Source organism: Mercenaria mercenaria, chromosome 11, assembly GCF_021730395.1.
Source record: "Mercenaria mercenaria strain notata chromosome 11, MADL_Memer_1, whole genome shotgun sequence".
Taxonomy (NCBI): domain Eukaryota; kingdom Metazoa; phylum Mollusca; class Bivalvia; order Venerida; family Veneridae; genus Mercenaria; species Mercenaria mercenaria.
Window position 1 is genome coordinate 28,152,537 of NC_069371.1, and position 26,484 is coordinate 28,179,020.

A 26,484-nucleotide genomic window follows, 5' to 3' on the forward strand; every position below is an offset into this window, starting at 1 on the left:
TACCTCTTTGCAAACAGACAGCCTTGTTCTTTACCATGCCATGTGTATAGCACCAATACATGCAAGAGCCTCTTTCTTGCAAAACACCATTATTGTTCTCTCAGTTGGGTGAAAAAGCATTTTTAGAAATTTTCATTGCCTGGATTGGGATTCGAACCCCTGACCTTTGGACGGACAGTCAAGCATGTCATCTATAGACAACAGGGCCACCCATCCAACTTGGACAATATCACCTTCAACCAAAGACCACTTCATGGGTATCAAAGGAATATTCTATAATGGCAGATTACTTACATTTAATTACATTAAAACAACATCATACACTTACATAATTTTCTGGACAATTCTGTCTTGCAAACCATTCCATGTTGTATACACAGAATAAAACTCCCATACCCATAAACAGGGCTAACCATAAAAATACATTCCAACTGCGACCTGTTCCCTTCACAAATATAAAACCAACTGAAAAAGATTCAAAAGAACATGCACTTTAACCCTTATTATGCTGGACACGATTAATTCTGCCTTTGTGACCAGTGTAGATCTTGATCAGCCTGTACATCCATGCAGTCTGATCAAGATCTGCACTGTTCGCCATTCAGTCAGCATCTTTTTGGTAAGCACCCCTTTAAACAGTCAATGGAACTGTCCAAACTGAAAGATGGACAAGTTCATTAAACAAACTAGAGAGCGCATGTCTCCCACAACTGCCCCTATGAAAAATGTCTAGTGTCTCTAGATGGCTCAGATGAGTGGATCCAATTAGATGGTCTGGACGAGTAGATACAATCAGTAATTCCAGAGCCATAAATCAAACAAGAGGACCATGATGGTCCTGAATCGCTCACCTGTCCCCACATGACCCAGTTTTAAACCGAGTATGACATCGTTTTTTTCTATTATTTGACACTGTTACCTAGTTTTTGAGCTCATGTGACCCAGTGTTGAACCTGACCAAGATATAATCAAGATAAAAATTCTAACCAATTTTCATGAAGATCCATTGAAAAATATGGCCTCTAAAGAGGTCACAAGGTTTTTTATTATTTGACCTACTGACCTAGTTATTGACAGCATGTGACCCAGTTTCAAAACTGACCTAGATATCATCAAGGTGAACATTCAGACCAACTTTCATGAAGGTCCATTCAAAAGTATGGCCTCTAGAGAGGTCACAAGGTTTTTCTATTTTTAGACCTACTGACCTTGTTTTTAACTGCAGTTGACCCAGTTTCCAACTTGACCTAGATATCATCAAGATGAACATTCAGACCAATTTTCATACAGATCCCATGAAAAATATGGCCTCTAGAAAGGTCACAAGGTTTTTCTATTATTTGACCTACTGACCTAGTTTTTGAAGACACGTGACCCAGTTTCAAACTTGATCTAGATATCATCAAGGTAAACATTCTGATTAACTTTCATGATGATCCATTGAAAAGTATGGCCTCTAGAGAGGTCACAAGGTTTTTCTATTTGTAGACCTACTGACCTAGTTTTTGACCGCACTTGACCCAGTTTCGAATTTGACCTAGATAGCATCAAGATGGACAATCACACCAACTTTCATACAAATCCCATGAAAAATATGACCTCTAGAGAGGTCACAAGTTTTTTTTGTTATTTGACCTACTGACCTAGTTTTTTAAGGCACGTGACCCAGTTTCGAACTTGACTTAGATATCATCAAGGTGAACATTCTGACTAGATTTCATGAAGATCCATTGAAAAGTATGGCCTCTAGAGAGGTCACAAGGTTTTTCTATTTTTAGACCAACATTTCAGACTTTAATTGAGACTTTGTTTCAACAAATTTAATATGTTATGAAAGTTTAAAGTTAGAAAAAGAGCTGTACATAAGACATCATGCTCGACTTTTCTTAATCAGAGCTTTGTCAGTAAAAGGGGCATAATAGTCAGAAGCTTTGAAAGTACAAAGCTACTGGTCATTATATAAATTAAAAATATTCTATGTTAAAAAGGGGCATAACTCTGTCTAGATTCAGACTTAAGAGTATTGTTCTCCAGGTGTAGACTTTGACAGTAAATAACTGTTCTAAGTTTCAAATCAGAAGCTTTAATAGATCTAGTAACACTCGTATAGATATTTGATGTATCAAAAACTTTGTAAAGTCAGCTAAGAATGCTACATCAAGTCACATATGTGTGATAAGTATGGTGTAAGGTTATGCATTATTGTTTATTACGTATTTTCTAACAGCATTTTCAAAAGCATGCATTAATATTTGATTACAGTGTACTGTATGACAATGTTATTACCTTTTTTTCACGAGTTCGCTTTGTTGTGCATCTACAGGTCAGATTTTCTCAATCCCTGGGGACTTACTTTTTAATTTAAAAGGGCTATACATTCTATTTTAAGGTTTTTATTAGTCAGTCGAGAGCCAAATGAAGACAAATATATTTCTTTGCTCTTCGCTGGCTCCTGATTTTCTCAAAAACCTAAAAATATATTTAAATTATTTTTTCGCTCGCCGCCTCAATTTTTTCAGAAAAAAATCTGATGAACAACTTATCAATTTGGTGTGGCCTAAGTTGATTTTTTCATTTCTTTCTACCGATACATTTAGCCATCCTTACAAATCAGCTTGACAGTTTTGCTAAGGAATGAGTATGGTGTACGTTTACAACTTCTGGTCTAAAAACGATTGTTTTGTTTTTAGAAATTTCCTTAGCAATTTTTTCAGTCTGATAAACTGAACTACTATATCCAAATGTCATGGATTATGAGCAATCTGTGAAAACTTAAATCACTTTAAGTAGTTGAACACTTGTGTAGGTTTGGCTTTGTTCAAGAAAACTCCAGAGTTACTGTGCCAATCTGACTGGTTATCAAGTTTGGCAAAGATACCATGCTGAGTATGCTCATAAATATTCTGACCAAGTTTGTGGAACACTGTGCAAGAATTGCACAAGAAAGGGAGTGGGCTACTTTTCTGGAACCGCCCAACAACATCAAGACAGATACACAGAAGTGTTCATAGTTAATTGTCTTAACAAGCGCAGAAGTAAAATTAACAAGAGCGCCGCCAAGCGGGGCAATATATGCCCGAAGGCTTACATCATAGAAGAACTTTAAGAACTTGACTGTTGTAGCCCCAAAGGACTGGAACAACAAAAGGAAAACTTCAAAAAAACAAATCTAAGTCCACAAAAAAAATATTCAAAGTCTACAAAAAAATCCTTATCAGGTACAGGTATGTAAAAATACACCTAAAAATTGGAGGTACCATCCATGTTGTACCACAGAAAAGTGGTCTCGGTTTTTCCCGAAGGCCAATAATAAAAAAGTTTCAAAATAAGCTATTTATAGTAACATAAAAGGGAAGTAATTCAAAAAAAAGTACAAAAAAGAGATCTGCCAAATAAAAACAAGAGCACTGCAATGCAGAGCAATATACACAAAGCAAAGTCATATATGAACTTTGACCCTTAAGTGTGACCTTGACCTTGAAGCGAGTCATCCAGAACATGCGCTCTGCACATCGTTACAATGTGGTTAACATTTCTGCCAAGTTTCTTTGAAATCCTTCCAGCAGTACAAGAGTTACTGAGCGGACACGAAACAAACTGATATGACTTTTGACCCCTAAGTGTGACCTTGACCTTGCAGTAAGTCGTCCGGAACATGCGCTCTGCATGTCGTATTGGTGTGGTGAACACTTGTGTCAAGTTTCTTTGAAATCCTTCAAAGGGTTCAAGAGTTACAGAGCAGACACGAAACAAACTGATATGACCTTTGACTCCTAAGTGTGACCTTGACCTTGAAGCGAGACATCCAAAACATGTGCTCTGCACATCGTCTCGGTGTGGTGAACATTTGTGTCAAGTTTCCTTGAAATCCTTCAAGGGGTTCAAGAGTTACAGAGCGGACATGAAATTGCTAACAGACAGATGGACAGACAGACGGACACCAGCGTCATAACATAATACGTCCCTTCGGGCGTATAATAATCACATACAATAATACATAATAACTTATAACACACTGCTTTTTTCCCAACTTCAGTAGGTACAATGCCACTGTAGCTCTTTCTTGCATCAGATTTATTTTGCAGTTACAAGTGAGAAGCCAGTTATTGACATAATACTGATTAATGTTCGTATCAGCTTTTTAAATTCAGGAGTCACATTTTTCACAAACATTAGCATAGAATTAGAACTATCACAAATCTTATTCAATGTAAAGATTAACCATAGCTTTTTGTAAAGCATACATTCCCCTACCTCCATAAATGTCATAGGCCCAAGTCTCCAGGTATTAATAAGAAACAGTTTTCAATTTATTCTACAGTTATCTATCATATATACTTTTCAATTTAAATGTCACTGTGACCTTGACCTTTAAGGTCCTGACCCAAATCCCCTCTCCCCACACACCTACAAAAAGGGTCATCCTAAACCACAGACAATCATCCTGCCTGTAAACCATTATCAGTTTCTAGATAACTTTGACCTTGACCTTTGACCTACTGACTCTAAAAACATCAGAGGTGCTGACCACGGGCAATAATAATAATCTACTGAATACATACAATCACCCAATGAAGTGTGAAAGCAGTACGCAAAAGCTCTCTTTAGTTTTTGAGAGGAAAACTTTTCAGTCTAAATGTGATTGTGACCTGCCTACTGACCCCAAAAACAATAGTGATCTACTGACCTCAGGCAATAGTCCTACAAAGTTTGACCACTAATGGCCCGAGCATTCTCTTTATATTGATTGGAAAACCAAATGTTCTAACGACAGGCGGAGTGACCAACCAACAATGAACAAATAAATATAACTCCTCCTCAAGGTGGGGCATAATAATCCAAATATACTTACAACCTGCTCCCATGAACATGACAAACAAAACAGGATAGAAGAACCCTAGCGCCATCACCATAACATATTCATGAACTATCGCAGATAGGAGAAAAACACAAGCCATACATATACTTCTATACTTTGGTCCCAGCAACTGAAATAATACATTAAGATGTTAGCTTAAATGTTGAATATACAAAAATAAAATGATGTTCTACGGTTAAAAATACCTAATATACTAATAATAATGAATATACTATATACTATGTTGTTTTTTCTTCACAGTAATTTTTAAATTTTAATCTTAATTAGGCCATAACAACTCTGCTGAAATCTTTACAGATTGCATTTCTTCTGCTAAGGGCCTCTGAGGCTGAAAAATTAAGGTGGTTCACTATGAATTCACAGTCCTGCACTACTGTGGGTTCGAAACCATTTGAGGATGTAGAATGACCATGCAGCTGGCTAAAGGTTAGTGAATCTACACGAATATATTTTTGTGTCTGAAATATTCCCTTCATCCATCATTACAAGCTAGAAATTTGCTATATGACCTTCATTGTGCATTTAAATACTGCGAAATTGTGAATATTTGTTAAGTAATTTTTCACAAATATTGTGGTCGAGTCAATCCATAAAATAAAATCCAAACAAACAAATAAACTTCTCACTGATTTTAAGCTGAAATCCAAGAATTCATTTCCCGTGAAAGAGCCATTTTCACCAAAACCAGAAATTTTATTCCATGCTCACAAAATTAAATGAATTCACAGAATCTAACTCAACGAAACACATACTTACTTTGCTTAAATCTTTATAGACATATGTATAAAGCCAGTCATGTACAACAATGTTCCACGTTCTGTAGTAACTAGCAAATGATGTTGTATTCCACCAATCCTGGTAAATGTAAGGTGTTATGGTATTAGTGAAATAAACGCTTATTTATACATTATTTCAATGACCACTATTAAGGTCGCTTACGCATAGCATGTACGTTTAAAGCCAGCCTCTGACAACTGCATCAGGGAGTCGACTCTTTGGCTCTGTGGTTAGAGCATTGGACTAGCACCCGAGCAACCTGGGTTCCAATCCCGCCATAGGCAGTTGGAATTTTCATCATAAAATGCTATGCTCTTTGATTTGTTACAGCTAACAGTTGTAAGATGAGGACTCGTCCGGGACACAGACTTTATCTTGTGCCAAAAATGGGCCTTTCCATGCCAAAACGGCTTATACGTCATCATAAATGATGACTTCTTTGAAGAGGGGAAGTGTTACGGTCACTTACGCATAACCTGTATCGCGGGCTCAGCGCAAAACGGTTGTAACTCATAATTATGAAATAAAGAAGCAGTTACAACTGTTTTGTGCTAAGCCCACGGTATATTTAAAGCCAATCTCTGACAACTGCGTCAGGGAGTTGACTCTTTGGCTCAGTGGTTAGAGCATTGGACTAGCACCTAAGTGACCCAGCTTCGAATCTCGCCACAGGCAGTTGAGGTTTTTTGTCATAAAATGCTATCCTCTTTGATTTGTTATGGCTAAAAGTCATAAGACTACTTTTAAATTAATGCTTGATAGTGAAATAGGACATATTTGAAATACATGGTAGTTTCCATTATCTAAATTATATTAACAATATGTCAATAAAATAAAATTTGTGTTGATACTTGTGTTTGAAATAGCAACAGAAGAAATATTTCAGTATATTTGTTCTTCTATTGAATACTTACCATATGTCATACTTCTTAAACAAGCAGCAAGATTGCTAAACATTCAACCAAAGGCAAATACTTTGACACAATATTTAGCCTCTGCTGGAAGGTGAGAGTGTATGGTCTCACCTCATACTGTCATCATTCTTTTGACAACAAAGCTACAACTATTAAGATACTCCTATGAAACAGTATTGAAAAAACTTATCAGCACGATTCCTCTGACAGGAGATAACTAAGAACTTTACTCAATCAATCAAAGCTTACCTTATAAAACATTCTATCTGCAAATCTTAACATTTCAGCAAATGCATTGAACCAGGAATGCAGTATTGCAAAAAACCCTGGAAAAAACCAGAAACAGTCTCTGTTACTTCTAATTTGTACAACTGTAAAGTGTGATTTTATGATTGTATAACAAAAAGGTTAACATGTGGCAACAATAGTCTTTCCATGAATTATTCTGGCTATTCAGTCATTTTGTAACAATGAATCCTTTCAAAGTTTGTTCAAACTTGAATTCGTAAATGTAGTCTTTAGTAAAAAAAAAAAAAAAAACACACAAGAGGGTCATGATGACCCTTTATCGCTCACCTGTTAAACTCTGCCTTGGAATCATCAAGATAAACATTCTGACCAAGTTTCATGATGATAAGGTCATAAATGTGACCTCTAAGGTGGTAAGTTTTTCCTTTCTACAGTGGTAACATGTTTTTCCTTTAATTTGAGTGGTGACCTAGTTTTTGACCCCACATGACCCAGATTCAAACATACATTCTTACCAAGTTTCATGAATATAGGGTCATAAATATGACCTCTAGGGTGTTAACAAGCATTTCTTTGGATTTGAGCAGGTGACCTAGTTTTTGACCCCACATGACCTAGTTTCGATCTTGGCCTAGGAATCATCAAGATAAATATTCTGACCAAGTTTCATGAAAATAGGGTCAGAAATGTGGCTTCTACAGTGTTAACAAGCTTTTCCTTTGATTTGACCTGGACACCTAATTTTTGACCCCACATGACCCAGTTTCGAACCTGGCCTAGGAATCATCAAGATAAATATTCTGACCAAGTTTCATGAAGATAGGCTTTCCCTTTGATTTGACTGTGTGACCTAGTTTTTGACCCCATATGTCCCAGTTTCGAACTTGGTCTAGGAATCATCAAGATAAACATTCTGACCAAGTTTCATGAAGATAGGGCCATTAATGTGGCCTCTAAGGTGAAAAGTTTTTCCTTTGATTTGACCTGGTAACCTAGTTTTTGACCCCACATGACCCAGTTTCTAACTTAAAGAGCATCAGGATAAACATTCTGTGCAAGTTTATATAAAGCACAAATGAGACCTCTATATGGCCGAAAGGCCCAAAATAGAAATTTTTGTCCCTTTCAGGGGCAGTAACTCTAGAACCCATGAAGGAATCTAGCCGGTTTTCAAAAGGAACAAAGATCTTATTGTGACTTAAGTTGTGTGTAAGTGTGGTTAAAATCGAATGTAAAATGTCACTTCTATAGTGTTCACAAGGTAAGAACTAACAAATTTTGTCTCTTTCAGGGGTCAATCAGGGGTCGTAACTCCAGAACCTATGATTGGATCTGACAGATTCATCATGGAATCCAATATCTATTGTTCTTCAAGATATTTTGTAAGTTTGTATCAAATCAATCCATAAATGAAGTCTCTATGTGGCTGCAATAGCCAAAATAGCAAATTTTGGCTCTTTAAGGGGCCATAACTATGGAACCCATAATGGGATCTGGCCAGTTTTTGAAAGGAAGTGAGATATTATGCCAATATAAGTTGTGTGCAAGTTTGGTTAAAATCAATTGCAAAATGTGGTCTCTATCGTGTTCACAAGCCAAAATAGCAATATTTGGCCCTTTAAGGGGCCATAACTCTGGAACCCATGATAGGATCTGGCCAGTTTTCGAAAGGATCCGAGATATTAGGCCAATACAAGTTGTGTGCAAGTTTGATTAAAATCAATTGCAAAATGTGGTCTGTATTGTGTTCACAAGAAACTGTCGACAGACTGACGCCGACGGACGAGGGGCAATCACAAAAGCTCACCTTGTCACTAAAAATTACTGACCAAATTATGAATTTTTGTAAAGCATTTCTGTAAATGGAAGAAATAAGGCATTTTTTGCAAATGGAAGGAAAAAGGTATTTCTGGAAATGGAAGGACTGAATCGTTTTTGAAAATGTTGCAACAGCATGCATGTGGCAGGTTAGAAAAATAATCTAACATGTCTGTGAAGGACAGGTGTTCCCTACTGCTCCCCCTCCCAGAAACCCTCTTCCAAAAACACCTTTCTTAACCTCCATTTCTCACTTCCTACTGTCTTTCCAGCTTTAAAAACAGACAAACATGTAATATCCTAGCAAAGTTTTTTCATTACCTAGTAACAATGTCAATGCCCCTGGTAGCATACAGCTGAACACAGATGTGATAAAAAGTTTGGCTGAAACATGGTCCCTGTTGAAGTTTCTGAACACTGTTATACAGAATCTTTCAAATATGTAGTAGATATACAAGGTACAGGCTAACACCTGGGCAAAATTGCTCACGACATATCCCCAACGTATTGTGGCTGTTCTGCAAACAGAAAAAGATATAGACAAATGAGCCAAACCCCACTGTTATTTCCCCTGTTTTGGTTTGTTTTTGTTGGATGTAATGTCACACTGACACAATTATAGGTTATATGGCAATTTTCCATCTTTTAATAATGGAGGAAGACCCAAGCTGCCCCTCAAGGCGTTATTTTGTCACAGGCTGGCACCTGGATAGAACCACCAACCTTCTGTAAGCCAGCTGGCTAGCTTCCACACATGAAAAATTCTACACCCCAGGTGTGGTTCAAGGTCATATCCATGAGGGGTGCATGGTTTAAAGTAAGCGACCTTAACCACTCAGCCATGGAGGTCCCTTCCCCCCTTTTTAGGTATACATTATCTGTTAATGTGTAATACAGTTACATGCGTAAGTTTCCCAGTAAAGTTTGAATCTGCACTTCAAGTCTAAGGAAAGCCCATCACAGAAATGTTGCAAAACAGAGAAGAAAAAACTTCCCATTTTACAGAGAATTTCTTCCATTTTTTAACTGGTTTAGATCTAAAATAAAAATTGATAAACCCATACCGGTGTCAGATGTGTTACCCCTAAATTATTGACTATTAAACAATTTACTTGTTAGGCTGTGAAAATGTAAAAACTGTTACTTAAATACAGATGATACACAAAAATATTAAAATATACAATAATAACAAATTTTTGAAGGAAAGAGAGATTTAGGAAATAGTTTATAGTATAGTAGTAGAATACATTATACCTTGGATAATTGTCCCTGTATACAAGTGTTGGTGCAAATAGAAAGTATAAATATTTGGAGAAATCTGGACACATATCTGCTTTGTCATGATCTTTACTATCTGAAATAAATAAATATACATGACAAAATAGAAATATTAAGATAAAAAGTAACCAAGAAAACACACTTCTACTTGTTCTTAACTTTCAGGCAGTAAAAAGAAATACAAAAACAATGCTTGCTTGAATTAAAAAGCATGAAAATAAACTACTAGAATTGTGTCCATTTGACAACGATGCCCCTACATTCTGTGCCATCCTCTAAATAGCAAAGTTTTTGGTAAATCCCATCTTCACACAAGAGTACCGCAATGCCGAGCAATATACGCCCGAAGGTATAACCTTTGACCCCTAAATGTGACCTTGACCTTGAAATAAGCCATCCGAAACATGCGCTCTGCACATTGTCTTGATGTGTCGAACATTTGTGCCAAGTTTCTTAAAAATCCTTCTAGCAGTTCAGGAGTTACAGAGCGGAGACAAAACAAAGTCATATGACCTTTGACCCCTAAGTGTGACCTTGACCTTAAAGACTGCCATCTGAAACATGTGCTCTGCACGTTGTCTTGATGTAGTGAACATTGGTGTCAAGTTTCTTCGAAATCCTTCAAGGGGTTCAAGAGTTCTAGAGCAGACACGAAATTGCTAACGGACAGACAGACAGACACTGGTGCCATAACATAATACATCCCTTCGGGCGTATAATAAGGATGTTCAACTAAAAGTTTGAAGCAACATAATTCTAGAAAACAAGAGATCACAGAGTGATCTTGACGCCCACCAATGTGCCATTTTTGAGTGTTCCAAATTTCAAGACTTCTTGACTAGCTCAAGGTCAAATTTCATTTCTGTACACAACACTGTGCATGTGGTCCAAATTCGAAAGCTGTAGCTTGAGAAATGTGAAAGTAGGTCACTAGGTCAATGTCAAGGTCAAAGTTTGCTTCGGTACACAATCCTATGCAAGTTGTCTAAATTTGAAGCCTGTAGCTACAAAATGTGAAAGTAGGTCACTAGGTCAATCTTAAGGTCAAAGTTCATTTCGGTAAACAAAACTATGCAAGTGGTCCAAATTTGAAGGCTGTAGCTTGAGAAATGTAAAAGTAGGTCACTATGTCAAAATCAAGGTCAAATTTTATTTCGGAATACAAAACTATGCATGTGGTCCAAATTTGAAGCCTGTACCTCCAAAAATGTGAAAGTAGGTCACTAGGTCAATGTAAAGGTCAAAGTTCATTTCGGTACACAAAACTAAGCATGTGGTCCAAATTTGAAGGCTATAGCTTGAGAAATGTAAAAGTAGGTCACTAGGTCAAAATCAAGGTCAAATTTTATTTCGGAATACAAAACTATGCATGTGGTCCAAATTTGAAGCCTGTACCTTAAAAATGTGAAAGTAGGTCACTAGGTCAATCTTAAGGTCAAAGTTCATTTCGGTACACAAAACTATGCAAAAGGTCCAAATTTGAAGGCTGTAGCTTGAGAAATGTAAAAGTAGGTCACTAGGTCAAAATCAAGGTCAACTCATGTCAAGGTTCATCTTGCCACTCAAAATTATACATGTGGTCCAAATTTGAAGGCTGTAGCTACAGAAATGTGAAAGTAGGTCACTAGGTCAAAATCAAGGTCAACTCATGTCAAGGTTCATCTTGCCACTCAAAATTATACATGTGGCCCAAATTTGAAGGCTGTAGCTACAGAAATGTGAAAGTAGGTCACTAGGTCAAAATCAAGGTCAACTCATGTCAAGGTTCATCTTGCCACTCAAAAATATACATGTGGTCCAAATTTGAATGTTGTAGTTATTGACAAGAACATTTTAAAAGCTTTTCCCTATATAAGTCTATATGAACCATGTAACCCCCGGGGCGGGGCCATATTTGACCCTAGGGGGATAATTTGAACAAACTTGGTAGAGAACCACTAGATGATGCTACGTTACAAGTATCAAAGCCTTAGGCTTTGTGGTTTGGACAGGAAGATTTTCAAAGTTTTTCCTTATATAAGTCTATGTAAACCATATGACCCCCAGGGCGGGGCCATATTTGACCCTAGGGGTATAATTTGAACAATCTTAGTTGAAGACCACTAGATGATGTCACATACAAAATATCAAAGCCCTAGGCCCTGTGGTTTTGGACAAGAGGTTATTCAAAGTTTTTCCCTATATAAGTCTATATAAACCATGTGACCCCCAGGGCGGGGCCATATTTGACCCCCAGAGAAATAATTTGAATCATCTTGGTAGAGAACCACTAGATGATGCTTCAAACCAAATATCAAAGCCCTAGGCTCTGTGGTTTTGGACAAGAAGGTTTTCAAAGTTTTTCCCTATATAAATCTATGTAAAATATAGAAATAAACAAAGGGCCATAACTCATTCATAAATTGTTGAACCAGTCTGATTTTCAGGGGGACACAACTAGGGTACCAATACATCATTCTGACAAAGTTTGGTCAAAATCCCCCTAGTAGTTTCTGAGGAGATGCGATAACGAGAAATTGTTAACGGACGGACGGACGGACGGAATGACGGACGGACGAACCACGGACGCAGTGATTTTAATAGCCCACCATCTGATGATGGTGGGCTAACGAGGCAAAAACTGCCACTTGGAAACATGAATACATCATAATAATCGCTCTTTCTAACAAGAGATCACAGAGTGATCTTGGCGCCCACCAATGTGCCATTTTTGAGTGTTCCAAATTTCAAGACTTACTGACTAGCTCAAGGTCAAATTTCATTTCCGTACACAACACAAATCTATGCAAGTGGTCCAAATTTGAAGGCTGTAGCTTGAGAAATGTAAAAGTAGATCACTAGGTCAAAATCAAGGTCAAATTTTACTTCGGAATATAAAACTATGCATGTGGTCCAAATTTGAAGCCTGTACCTTCAAAAATGTGAAAGTAGGTCACTAGGTCAATGTAAAGGTCAAAGTTTGTTTCGGTACACAAAACTATGCATGTGGTCCAAATCTGAAGGCTGTAGCTTGAGAAATGTAAAAGTAGGTCACTAGGTCAAAATCAAGGTCAAATTTTATTTCGGAATACAAAACTATGCATGTGGTCCAAATTTGAAGCCTGTACCTTAAAAATGTGAAAGTAGGTCACTAGGTCAATGTAAAGGTCAAAGGTCATTTCAGTACACCAAACCATGCAAGTGGTCCAAATTTGAAGGCTGTAGCTTGAGAAATGTAAAAGTAGGTCACTAGGTCAAAATCAAGGTCAAATTTTATTTCAGAATACAAAACTATGCATGTGGTCCAAATTTGAAGCCTGTACCTTCAAAAATGTGAAAGTAGGTCACTAGGTCAATGTCAAGGTCAAAGTTTTTTTCGGTACACAAAACTATGCATGTAGTCCAAATTTGAAGGCTGTAGCTTGAGAAATGTGAAAGTAGGTCACTAGGTCAAAATCAATGTCAAATTTCATTTTGAAACAGGAAACTATGCATATGGTCCAAATTTGATGCCTGTACCTTCAAAAATGTGAAAGTAGGTCACTAGGTCAAAATAAAGGTCAAAGTTTTTTCCAGTGCACAAAATTATGCATGTGGTCCAAATTTGAAGGCTGTAGCTACAGAAATGTGAAAGTAGGTCACTAGGTCAAAATCAAGGTCAACTCATGTCAAGGTTCATCTTGCCACTCAAAAATATACATGTGGTCCAAGTTTGAATGTTGTAGTTACTGACAAGAACATTTTAAAAGCTTTTCCCTATATAAGTCTATATGAACCATGTGACCCCCGGGGCGGGGCCATATTTAACCTAGGAGGATAATTTGAACAAACTTGGTAGAGAACCACTAGATGATGCTACATTACAAGTTTCAAAGCCCTAGGCTTTGTGGGTTTTGGGCAAGAAGATTTTCAAAGTTTTTCCAATATAAGTCTATGTAAACCATATGACCCCCAGGGCGGGGCCATATTTGACCCTAGGGGTATAATTTGAACAATCTTAGTTGAAGACCACTAGATGATGTCACATACAAAATATCAAAGCCCTAGGCCCTGTGGTTTTGGACAAGAGGTTATTCAAAGTTTTTCCCTATATAAGTCTATATAAACCATGTGACCCCCAGGGCGGGGCCATATTTGACCCCCGGAGAAATAATTTGAATCATCTTGGTAGAGGACCACTAGATGATGCTTCATACCAAATATCAAAGCCCTAGGCTCTGTGGTTTTGGACAAGAAGGTTTTCAAAGTTTTTCCCTATATAAATCTATATAAATTATAGAAATAAACAAAGGGCCATAACTCATTCATAAATTGTTGAACCAGTCTGATTTTCAGGGGGACACAACTAGGGTACCAATACATCATTCTGACAAAGTTTGGTCAAAATCCCCCCAGTAGTTTCTGAGGAGATGCGATAACGAGAAATTGTTAACGGACGGACGGACGGACGGACGGACGGAATGACGGACGGACGGACCACGGACGCAGAGTGATTTTAATAGCCCACCATCATCATGATGGTGGGCTAAAAACAGCCACAGAAAAAAGTCCATTATTTATGATCATCTTCACATGAAGGTCCTTAATCTGTGAAACTTTCAAGCATATCCTTTCAAAAGTGTTTGAGGAGTTGGACACACAAGATTTTTCTGTATATTCTTTATAGCAAAACTAACAAAGGGCCATAACTGCAGTAAAAATAGTCACAGAAAAAAATTCTTCCTTTATCATCATCTGCACATCAAGCTTGTTCATCTGTGAAAGTCTGAAGCAAATCATGCTAACGGTGTGAAAGGAGTTTGACACAAAAGATTTTGGAATGTATGGATGGACGTCGCAACACTATAATTATGCTCCCCACATAAATGCTGGGGCATAACCAGGAATAAAGTGTTTTTACAAACAACAGCAGCTGCTCATTGTTTTTTAACTTTTTAAAATTTGGTTTCTTAAAAACAAGTTTAACTAGAGCTATCACATAAGGAGATTAATACCAACAGACAACACTCTGAAAATGCTAAAGTGAAAAACTGTGATCATGACCTTTGACCTTCAGTTGCTTCAATTGTGACCTTGACCTTAAAGCTAATGATCTGAAAACATGAAGCTAACAGAAATTCGAGCTATTTGACCTCTGGTCTCTTGTGGCTTTGACATTAGACCTAATAACCTGGGATGTGTCCTCTTCATGTCATGAGGTAAACAATCGATGCTAGTTTTTTTAAAATCCTTCTAGTGGTTAAGACACAATTTTATGCTTTCTGATATCTGACAACTTAGTGTGATTTTGTCCTTGGACCTGGACACAGCACATCATCTTGATGAGGTAAAATTTGATGTGACTATAATTCTTTGAAAATCTTCAAAGCACTTTAAAAGATGGTGATCATGTGTGTAAACTTTCATTGCAAATCATGTAAAAATGTTGAGGAAATTGGTACCAGTATGTTTCTGGAATGAAACAACCACCCAGCCAACCAACAGACAACCATCAGAAGTTTCCCATACCCATTTCACTTAATTTTTGTGGGAGGTGATAATAATGCCTAAACTGCTAGTTTGCTAAAGCAAAAGATATTTAGGCAAGTCCTCTTTAGTTCTATAAGACTGACCTTCCTGAAATTTTAGTGCTTTATAGTCTGGACATAATATATGAGATTGTTTCTTACTACTGCAGGGTTTTTTCTAGCAAATTTGGAATATACCAACCCCCAAAAATTGGAATTTTTGACTCGTAATGTTCAAAATTGGGAAAAAATTTAGTCCCTGGGATAAAGTAAGGTGTTTTTTAAAGACATTTCTCATACACTTGTTTCCCACTTTTTAGAACATCTTAACTACTTCCATTAAAAAATTTGTCCAAAATTTGGGTTTTTTTTTGGCAATTTTGATAAATTTTTTTTCAAAAGTAAGGGGAATTTTGCACTCTTTTTGGGAAAAAAAACATACTTTTGGCTTTGGGAAATTAGCCGAATAAGGGCTAAAAAAAGGCCGAAAAAAAAACCTGTACTGTGTAAATGAAGTGCCCAAAGTAAATGTTCCCTTTTTACACTATATCCGGGACTTGGGAAATTTTTTCTCTCAAAAAAGCAGGGATTTCATCTAAACCCACAAAAAATACAACCAAAAAAATTTTCTTTCAACAAAAAACAATGAAATGACAAGGGTTTTCTTTATCTAAATGATTTTCTGTATTATGATGTCTGATTTCCCATTTTTCTTCCAAAATTACTCTGCATAAAACTTCCTTAACCTTTTCAAATGGAATTTGAACAAATATTTTTTCTGCCTTATATGAAATTATATATTAAGATATATACAGTTTAACTCAATGAATAATTTTGTTGTTGTTGCTATTGTTGGGGATTAACGTGTCGTCACACCGACACAATTATGGGTCATATGCAGGTGCCCCTCCAGGCATTATTTCATCAGAGGCAATCACCTGGGTAGAACCGCACCTTCTGTAACCAGCGGGGTTTCCAACAAAAGAGTTCATGCCCCGAGGGGGTTTCGAACGACATCGTGAGGGCAAGTGTTTGAAGTAAAAAACTTACCACGGGGCCCCAAAGAGGCCTAGAATAAAAGACTACCTATACAAGTTATCAAAACGAATGACCTACCTGTTCACATTTTATGATAACTGATCCAGGTGGATTTGTTTTTTAAATGTATACACTATGGGTATACCATGAAAAAACACGGGTATAAAATATACACACCCAAACCCTATGGAAATACACCTGGAAAATACAAAAACATGTTACTTGGGATGTTGATTAACTTTTTTCCTCAAAATTTTCTAAAATGGCTTTCCATTTTAAATTTTTGGCATAACATTATTATTTTAAGGGGTTTCACTAAAAATTAACTGACTAAATAGCAACAGTGCAACCATGCCCTGCCGATGTGCAGGCTGATCTTGGTCTCACGGGTCGCAAAGGCAGAATCACATCCGCCAGCGGGCAAAAGGGTTAACCTGACTTTCATTCTGTACAAAAAAACTTCTTTGAAGTACAGGGTTAAGATTTGGACTTGACCGCAAATGAAAATCAGGGAGTAAATAAGATCGCAGCTTTCAATGCAAACACAGTGAACCATGGCTTTCTCAAGCATCAATGGGTCAAGCACACAGGGAAGACTCTTAATTTATTTAGACTCCAGACATTTTCTTTTTTCTGTCTTTTTACCCCTCAGATCCCCTTGCCACTTCGAGTAAGCCGTATTTATTCTGTTGCAATGATTATTAGAATTATAAACAGTTCAAAGTAGAAACTTTTTTCAGAAAAATAGGCAGTTGTAGAGAACCTTGGCCCAAGTCAGGCACTTGCAGCAATGTTAAATATTATTACCATTTGGCAGGAGATATATACTGCAACACTTCTTGAAAATGAAGTGGACCACTACACTCCTGGCCTTCTTCATTTCTAAAAAGTCTGACACAAACACACTCTAGCTTATACATAACCGCTGTTTATTTGACTGAAAAATAGTTGAAAAATGACATTAAACCTGAACACACACACATAAAAAATCACCAAGAAAGATCTAAATTTTTTTCCTTTGAGTTTAAGGATGTGAATTAGCTTCCAGTTTTGCAATTTTAATGCTAGCACATTAAACCATATCTTGACTCCATTTCTTCTTAAAATATAAATATAAAACAAGAGCACCACCTTGCCGGTGCAGACGCTCATCGTTTTTTTGTCTGTGTATAAAGAAATATTGTCCTACCCGATTTTGAAAGCCCAAAAAAAGGGGCCAAAATTTTCTTGCAAAAAGCAATGCGGGGTTTTATGGTACTTGTTGTGGGGAGTCATTTTTTAATGGCAAATAATACCCTGAGTTTTAAAACAAAGCTTTTATTTAAGGAAAAAAGTTGCCAAAACGAAAATTTAAACCCAAAGAAATCTTTTTCTAACCCAAAAAAGAGCCATAATTCTTGCAAAACAGGATAGAATTATGTTTCTTGCGTACGGGTCCCCTTATGATGGTGAACAAGGTTGCAATTTTAAGCAATAGCTTTGATATTTTTAGGAGAAAAGTTTTACCTAAACAAAAAACTTAACCAAGAAATCTGATATTTTCTAACCCCAAAAAGGGGCCATAATTCTTGCAAAAAGCAGGATGGAGTTATGTTTCTTGCGTACAGGGTAGCTATTGATGGTGAACAAGTGTTGCAATTTAAAAAGCAAAGTTTTTGATATTTTTGGGAGAAAACTGACCTAAACATAAAAATTAACCCAGGCAACGCCAACGCCAATGCCGACCCGATCAGTGTGCAATAACTCATCTTTTTTTTTCTTACCGACTTTTCCTTCAGGTCTGTACATAGTCCAACCGTAGAATCCAGGGTAAACAATTATAAGTGCACTCAACTGCATCCATAACCAAAGGGAGACAACTTTTGGAAATTTGCCTAAACCCCACTGCAACAGTCCAAATTCAAGGCCAATTCTGGAAAAAGAAATGGATTACATGTACATTTATATTGTAAGTATTTCTTAAGATATGTTTTATGTGGTAACTATATGAAGATTTGACGTATAACCACCCATAGTGTATAAATAGTGTTAAAACATGGTTTTGCTATTAATTAGCAATTTGAAAATTTGTTCTAATATGTCTTTTATTGTAAAATTTAAATAAAATATGATAGAACTGTTTCTATGGAAATGGTATGTTGTCACGCTCCTTTTTTTATACATGCAAACCCCCAAAATGGAAAACACTTGGGGAAGATTTTCAATCTGGCCAAAAAATGAGGGGAATTTTTTTCTGCAAAGCGAATAACCAACTCAATTGTTGTTAATTAATCGAGACAGTTGCGCAAGGACTTTTTTTTTTTAACATGCTTTTACGAAAAAATTTTTTATCATTTTTGAAACATTTTTTTCAAAATGTTTAAGGGTGCAAAATATCACTTGATGTGACTCAACATATACCGTTAGAGGGGGGATGTTTTAACATTGTTAGTCAATTTTAATTAGCCCTAATAATTTGTTACATGTTATTTCTTGATAATTATTATTTACTAACGCACCCTGTAATTCCTTTGCACCAGTACTCCAAACTTGTAAGAATTTTATTCAGTGACAAATCACTGTTTGGGCTATCATACTTTTTAAACAATATTTTTAATTATTTATAAAAGCATATTATATTTTCCTTAATATAACTTACTAAGAAAAGCAAGAAAATTTCTGGTATTTACCAAAATTATCAGCCTTAAAAAGACACTTACGACCCTTTTCTCGACAATGCCCATGAGTAGGTTTTTATGGAAAAATGATAAGTTGGCACAAACCGGGGTAATGTTTTCGTATTGACTAATCTCAAAAAAGCCCCTGAAAAACAGAAAAAAATTCCCAAAAAACAACAAAAAAAAACAATGAAATAACAAATATTCCAGCAAAAAAATGCTGTTCTTGTCATTTTTTTCGGGAGAGAAAGCGTGTGTTAACAAAGTTCTCGCTTTAAAATGCTGTTAAAACACTTTTTTTATTATGCAAAACCTGGCAAAGCGGAACTATAACGGCCCCCAAAACAATAATTCAAATGGAAATGACTAAACAAGAAAACAACTCTGACTTCCCGCATATTACTTTAATTTAATGACATTGAGGGAGAAATTATTCATTTCTCATTTTTCTTTGCATTTATGCAGAAAAGTGTTACCATGTTCTTTTGTTATAACATCTTCAGAACCTTTGGATATGTTAATTTTTTGGCACCCCCCTTTCTTCCGGCTCAGGCCTCGAGACTCTGCAATTTTAAAAACATAAAAAACTGCGTTACCCTTTGAGCAAAATTCTAGTTTTTATACATCATTAAATAAGCTAAATGCATTCATTTACCAGCACAATTTTACGCTATGATGCCACACATATCACACACCTAAATATGATCTTAGGTTTTCCAAGATTTTTAAGGGAAAGAACTAAAAGAAAGTTTTCCAAGCGGAAACCAAGCTGGTAAACACAGCTTACAAAAATTTAAATTTCTGAGATGACCGACAAAAAGGAGAGACAAAAGATTTGGCTTCAACCTTGCTTTCATATAGGGGCTGTAGTAAACTGAACAAAATGAAAAGATTACAATAGATTTTATGTCATTTTACGGAAAGGGACGCCGAGCCACAAACTCCTTTCGGGGAGTTCCCCCGCTCCTTTTTCTTACTGCAAAATAAAGATCCTTATTTGATAAACGTATTTCAAGATTTCATATTCATACTGTTTCTTTAGATTATTTGATGTAGTGCGTAATATTACCCCCCCTGCATTTTTTTTATCTTTCTATACTGAACCAAAAGACAACAACTTGATTATTTTGATACAAATGAAAAAAAGAAATGTGCAAAAATTCAACGGACATTAAAATCCATATGCTCTCAATTTATAAAAAAAAAGGGCTTCAAAACATCAAACCGGGGATAAAGATCACCTGTAAACAGAGACCACCTGGCTCTTAAGACCGCACGTTGAATTTCAAACTTTAGCATTTTTATTGTTTTTTAACCTGTGAATAAAGACAACCTGCAACTAAAGGCCAATTATTAATTTTAAGAAGCATGGTCTTTAAATACGGGTTTGGACTTAAAAAAAATTTTACAAACAACCATTCCCAACCCCAAAAATCTAGTAAGAAAAATTTAAAAATTACAATGTACTTTTTAAAATTATTATTTCTTTATACTTTTTTTCGGGTAAAGTAAAAGCAATTAAAACCCTGATTCTATTATATAACAAGTAGAAAAAAAATTTTGAATTTTGAAAAGACACGGGGGGGTTGATCAACAAGAGGGGTTTGAAAGTGATTTACATGCTTTGCTGGCTATGGCGCAGAAACTACAAAGAGTTTAATGAGAAGATTTTGAGATCAGTAAGGTCCTGACAGGTGACTTCTTCAAAAGAAGTGCATGAGAACCCTATATAACAACAAAGCAAAACCACTGAAACTTTTTGAGAATGCCTGGCAAAGGCCCCTTTAACCCTTCCCCATGCGGACAGTTTCTTTCGCCTTTGCGACCAGTGAAAATCTGATCAGCCTGAACATCCCGCACCCTGATCAAATCTCACGTTCACCTTTCAGTCAGTACTTTTGGTAAGCACCCCTTTTAACAGTTAATGGACTGTCCAAATGAAAGTGAAAAAAGTACTTAAAATTTTAAAAAAAATAACCCATATTTTCAAAGAAGAATTTATTTTTAAAAATTTAAAACCTTTAGCCTGCGGGCGAAAGTGATTCTCCCCTTTGAAAACCAGTGCAGACCCAGAAAACCCTGCACATTTCGCTATTCATCATAAATTTCGTAAAACCCCTTCAAATAATAAAGGTATTCCCCAAATTAATGAGGGAAACCACCCTTTTTTAGAAATTAACAGGTAAAGGTCTTTGAAACCCCCTCTATATTCTACAAAATAAATAAAATAATAGTTCGGGAGAAAATTTTTAATTTTAACGAAGCAACACCTTTTTGTCAAATTTTTGAAACACTAGGGTTTTACTTGATGGTTTTATCTTTACAAAAATTTAAACTTAATGGTTTTGTAATAACTTGACAGTGACTTAAAAGTTAAACTGACATGTTACTACCATCTTTACGAGTCAGTGAATCGTATATCAATTGCATCATAATATTTAATTTCAAAATAACAAAAGCCTGTCATTTCTTTTTTTATGTTTTTTTTTTAATTTTTACATATTTTAACACCATGTAAAGCCTATATCTTAACTTAGAAATAATTATCTGAAATTAACAAAATATTCCATGCATTCTGTGTGGTTTCTTAAAAAGGAATTTATATAAAGGCCAAAGAACAAGAAGAACCAGGGAAAACTGTTCCAGATGACTTTAACTGAGACATAATTAAAGAAACTTAATTAAAGCTTAAAAATAGATTAGAAATCCCAATTTGAACCCACAGCTATATTCATTCATAAAACTTAAAGCAAAGGAAGCGCGTATTTGTGTAAAACCCAATTAAATTTCTAAATATTAATTATTTTTCTTTAAATGCATATAAAAAACTCAAATGTAAAACCAAAAGTACAAAATTTCCTTCCCAAGGCAAATGTTCACGATAGGGCCCCCGTAGAATTGAACAGTTTTCGCTCGTAAAAAGTCCCAAAATTTAGTGATCAAGAATGCACTGAGAATAAAGTGTCTATATGCACTATGGCGCCGAAATGGTGAAGAAAGAAAATTCACCAACATTTAACGCAAAAATCTATTATCACTTACTACTTTCACAGAAGTAAGTTTGTCTCGGTTGGGGAACAGGATTTGAAATGTTATAATTTTTAATTACATTTGATATGGAGTTGTACATTATGTATTCTTCAGTTACTTCAGTTAGAATGTTTACAAAATTTACGCATTCCTGCAATCTGTTATTCTTGCATACCAGACGGGGATTTCCGGTATCTTTACCGTCCCGGGGAAAAATCCTCTTACACCCCGGGGTGAAAGATGACTCTCATGCGTAAACCACGTATTACACTACATATGTACAAATTTATGTAGAAATATATCTTTTTAAAAAAAGGGAATAAAAATCAATACCTTACGTTCCTTTTGGTTCCTGATAGTATATTTCTCGATTCCAAATCACTTATTTCATAAAAAACTCAACGTTACATTGCAACTGAAAAAACAAAGCACCGCCTTGCGGGTGCTGACGCCACTGTTTTTTTTTTGTGTAATAAAAATTTTGCCTCCCCCATGTTTTTCTAAGTCAAAAAAGGGCCATCATTTTTGCAAAAAGCAGGAAAGAGTTGTTTCTTAATGTTCATGTCCACTTATGATGGTGAAAAACTTTTGCAAGTTTTAAAGCAATATTTTGATATTTATGAGAAAATTTATTTAAACAAAATACTCAACCAAGAAAAAATTTTCTAAGCCCAAAAAGGGGGCAATAATTTTGAAAAAAGCCGATGGAGTTATGTTTCTTGCTGTACAGGTCAGCTTAGATGGCAACAAGTTTTGCAATTTTAAAGCAATAGCTTTAAATATTTGGTAAAAGCTGACCTAAACAAAAATTTAACCAAAAAAAAAAAGTTTCAACCCAAAAGGGGCAATAAATCTTGCAAAAAGCAAGATGGATTAGTTTCTTGATTACAGGGGTCGCTTAATGGTAACAAGATTCCAATTTCAAACAAAGCTTTGATATTTTTAGGAGAAAGTTGACCTAAACATAAAACTAACCCAAAGAAATCTGATTTTTCAAAGCCCAAAAGGGGGGGCCCAAAAAATTTTTGCAAAAAGAGGAGGGAGTTTTTTTTCTTGCTGTACAGGTCAAATTTATGATGGGAACAAGTTTTGCAATTTTTAAAGCAATAGTTTTGATAGTTAGGATAAAAAGCTGACCAAACATAAACTTAACCAAAAAAAAAAAAAGTTTCTAAAGCCCCAAAAGGGCAATAAATTTTGCAAAAAGCAAGATGGAGTTATGTTTCTTAAATGTACAGGGTCGTTTAGATGGTGAAAAAGTTTTCCCAATTTAAAAAGCAATAGTTTTGATATTTTAAGGAGAAAAGTTGCCCAAAACATAAAATTTTAACCAAGAAATCTGATATTTTCAAAGTACAAAAGGGGCCATAAATCTTGAAAAAAGCAAGAGGATTTTATGTTTCTTGATTCGGGCGCAGATGGTGAACAAGTTTTCCAATTTTTCCAAAAAATGCTTTGATAGTTTAGAGAAAAGTTACCTAAACATAAAATTTAACCAAGAAATCGGGGTTTTTCTAAGTACAAAAGGGCCTAAAATTTTGCAAAAAGCAAGATGGATTTCTTTTTCTTGCTAAAAGGTCAGCTTATGAGGGAAAACAAGTTTTCCAAATTTTCAAAGAAATAGCTTTGATATTTAGGAAAAAAGCTACCTAACATAAAACTTAACCAGGCAACGCCACGCAGACCCGCCCCCGACGCCGACGCCGACAACCGCTCAAGTGATGCAATAACCATCATTTTTTTTCAAAAAATCAGATGACTAAAAAAACCCAGAACTAAACATTTTATTTGTTTTAAAACATCATGATGTCTTTCCTTTTTATGGACTTTGGGTTTCCCGCGTTTTTTTAAATCCTGCCCTATAAAATAGTTCTAAAAAAAAAACCGTTTTTATTATTTTATTTTTATTTTTATTTTCTTGAAATCGGTAGCAAAAAAAAATTTTGTCACTGTTATAGGTGCAGGGAAAATCCGGCTCTCGGGTAACTGTTTGCGGTAACTCGGCAAAGACCTCGTTACCGCCTAAACAGTTACCCCGAGGGCCGATATCCCATCTGCACCTACAAACCCTGAAAGAATCTTTTATCTTAAATACTTTGTTAAAAGGGTGCGGCCAAGAAGTGTATTAATTTGCAGCATGAAAAAATTTTACATACTTTCCATTGTTATGTGAGCTTCTCCCGTCTAGAACATAAAATTTTTTAATCACAATTTTAAACATCATTTTTGTATTTTTTCTTTCACTAATTTAATTTAAAAAAAACATGTAGTAAATAAATGACACTATCAAAATTAATCATCATCTTTTTGCACTAACACATCTTTGCAGGAACCTGTATAAAAACTTGTTGGTGGACAGCAATACTTGACTTTTCAAAAGCCTTAAATGTGCATGACTAAATAGAGGATATTTGTTTGTCGCAGCCACGAGTGAAAATGTAAATTAGGGTTCACGAGTGAAATATATTTCAATCTTACACTGAAACAAACAAAATTTTTTTTTTTATTTTATGAATTTTTTTTTTTTTTTAGCTAAATTATATTCAGTTTGTCCGCGCAACGTCACGGCATGCACATAACGTCATAAGTCGTACGTCAGATATCTTTGTAAAAAAAAAAAAAAAATTCTATTTCGTTTCCTGAATTCTTTTACATTTTTACCAGAAATTATAGGTTATCAGCTTTGTACGGGAAACATGCACAGTTTTCCCCGGGAAAAATTGCGCAACTTTTTGGAGCGCAATATTTTCCGTGAAAACGAGTGCAATTTCCCGATCAAAGAAAAAACCTTTTTATTACATACACATCTACACTAAAATATAACGAAAAACTATAAATTTTTTTCAATAGCCAACAGCATTTACAATACTGGACTAAATAGAAAAAAATGGGCAAAAACAAACACTGAATTTCTCACGCACCCGAATGAAATTCAGGGTCAGTGTATGGAAAAAATTGACGTTTCCGGACCCGGGAACTAACGGGGAAAAAAACGTGTATGTAATAAAAATTAAATATTTTTGATCCTTTTATTGTTTTTTATACATCTTTTCCCTTACTGAAAAATATTTTGCAAGGAAATTCTTATCATTTTTTAATTCAAATTTATTTCAATTCAAATGTAGTTCCGTACCATGAAAAAATAAAAATGATATTTTCCTGTTTGAAACATGAAAATATCAATTTTATTTCACTGATAAATTTTAGTATTTCACAGAAAGAAAAAATAAAAAAAAAAACAGTTAATGAAAGCATAAGAAAATAAAAAAGGGGAAAAAACTTAGAAAACAAGAAAGTAATAGAACGACAAAGGAATAAAGATCACACAATGAACAAGGGAAAGTTGAATACAATTATTTCCCCCTGTTTACAGATCTCCAGATACCAGCTTACATACGTAATATAACCAAACACTTCAGTAGGTCAAAAAAAAGAGCATAAACTTTGTAAAAATGCAAAACAGAGTTATGAAACAGTGCAAAAGCACCAGATTGACAGCAAACAAGTTTGAAATTCAACAAATTCCCCTAAACCAGCCTACATACAAAAACTAACTAACCTGGGACCCCGGACACCCTCAACAAGGATGATGCAATAGCTCTACTTACTCTTTTTATCGACTAAAAAAGCAGATTCCCAAAAGCCGGGGGGACAGGGAAAAGCATGCAAGTTTCATTAACGCACACAGCTGTCAACATAAAATTCCACTAAACTGCCATCACCTACATTATAGTCCCTTTAAATAAAAATCCAAAATAACTCAGGACATGCAACAAAGGAGAAGTTAATAAAAAAAAACTTCACAATGACTGACACAAAAAAACATGTACTAATTTAACAAAAAAAAAAATGTTTTTGTTTAAAATTTTTGTATTTTTCACAAACTGAAAATTTAAAAGATTTTTAATTCACTGTAAAATTATATTACTAAAGAATAATTTTAAATCCAATCAAGTAAGTTATTAATTGACCATGCAATAAATCCAAAAAATCCAATTTAAAAAAAACAAGAGGACCATGATGGCCTGAATCGCTCACCCCTTTTTTACATGACCCATTTTAACTAGTTTGACGTCGTTTTTTTTTATTATTTAAATATTGACCCATTTTTTAGCACATGTGCCCGTTTTTACTTGACCTAATATCACAAAATAAAAATTCTAACCCAATTTTTTATGAAGATCCATTGAAAAATATGACCTCTAGGAGGCACAAGGGATTTCTATATTTGCCAATGACCAGTTTTTTGAAGGCACGGACCCCACTTTTTAACTGACCTAGATTCATTAAGATGAAGTTCTGACCAATTTTCAAGAATTTTTATAAAAATATGGGGATCAAAAGAGGGCACAAGGTTT

At 35.4% G+C, this 26,484-nt stretch overlaps 1 protein-coding gene across 1 annotated transcript in view; it reads right to left on the reverse strand.

The window, feature by feature from the left end:
• The window catches only part of LOC123531201 (sterol O-acyltransferase 1-like), a 39,230-nt gene extending 14,880 nt beyond the window's left edge, over positions 1 to 24,350 (reverse strand). The window contains exons 1-8 of the mRNA XM_053518002.1: positions 24,283 to 24,350; positions 18,203 to 18,351; positions 9,892 to 9,991; positions 8,959 to 9,155; positions 6,820 to 6,896; positions 5,636 to 5,734; positions 4,853 to 4,988; positions 329 to 465 (exon numbers count right to left, since the gene is read on the reverse strand). Of these exons, the coding sequence (XP_053373977.1) occupies positions 329 to 465; positions 4,853 to 4,988; positions 5,636 to 5,734; positions 6,820 to 6,896; positions 8,959 to 9,155; positions 9,892 to 9,991; positions 18,203 to 18,351; positions 24,283 to 24,350 (963 nt within the window). The remainder of the gene's footprint in view (positions 1 to 328; positions 466 to 4,852; positions 4,989 to 5,635; positions 5,735 to 6,819; positions 6,897 to 8,958; positions 9,156 to 9,891; positions 9,992 to 18,202; positions 18,352 to 24,282) is intronic.
• Between the last annotated feature and the right edge of the window lie 2,134 nt (positions 24,351 to 26,484).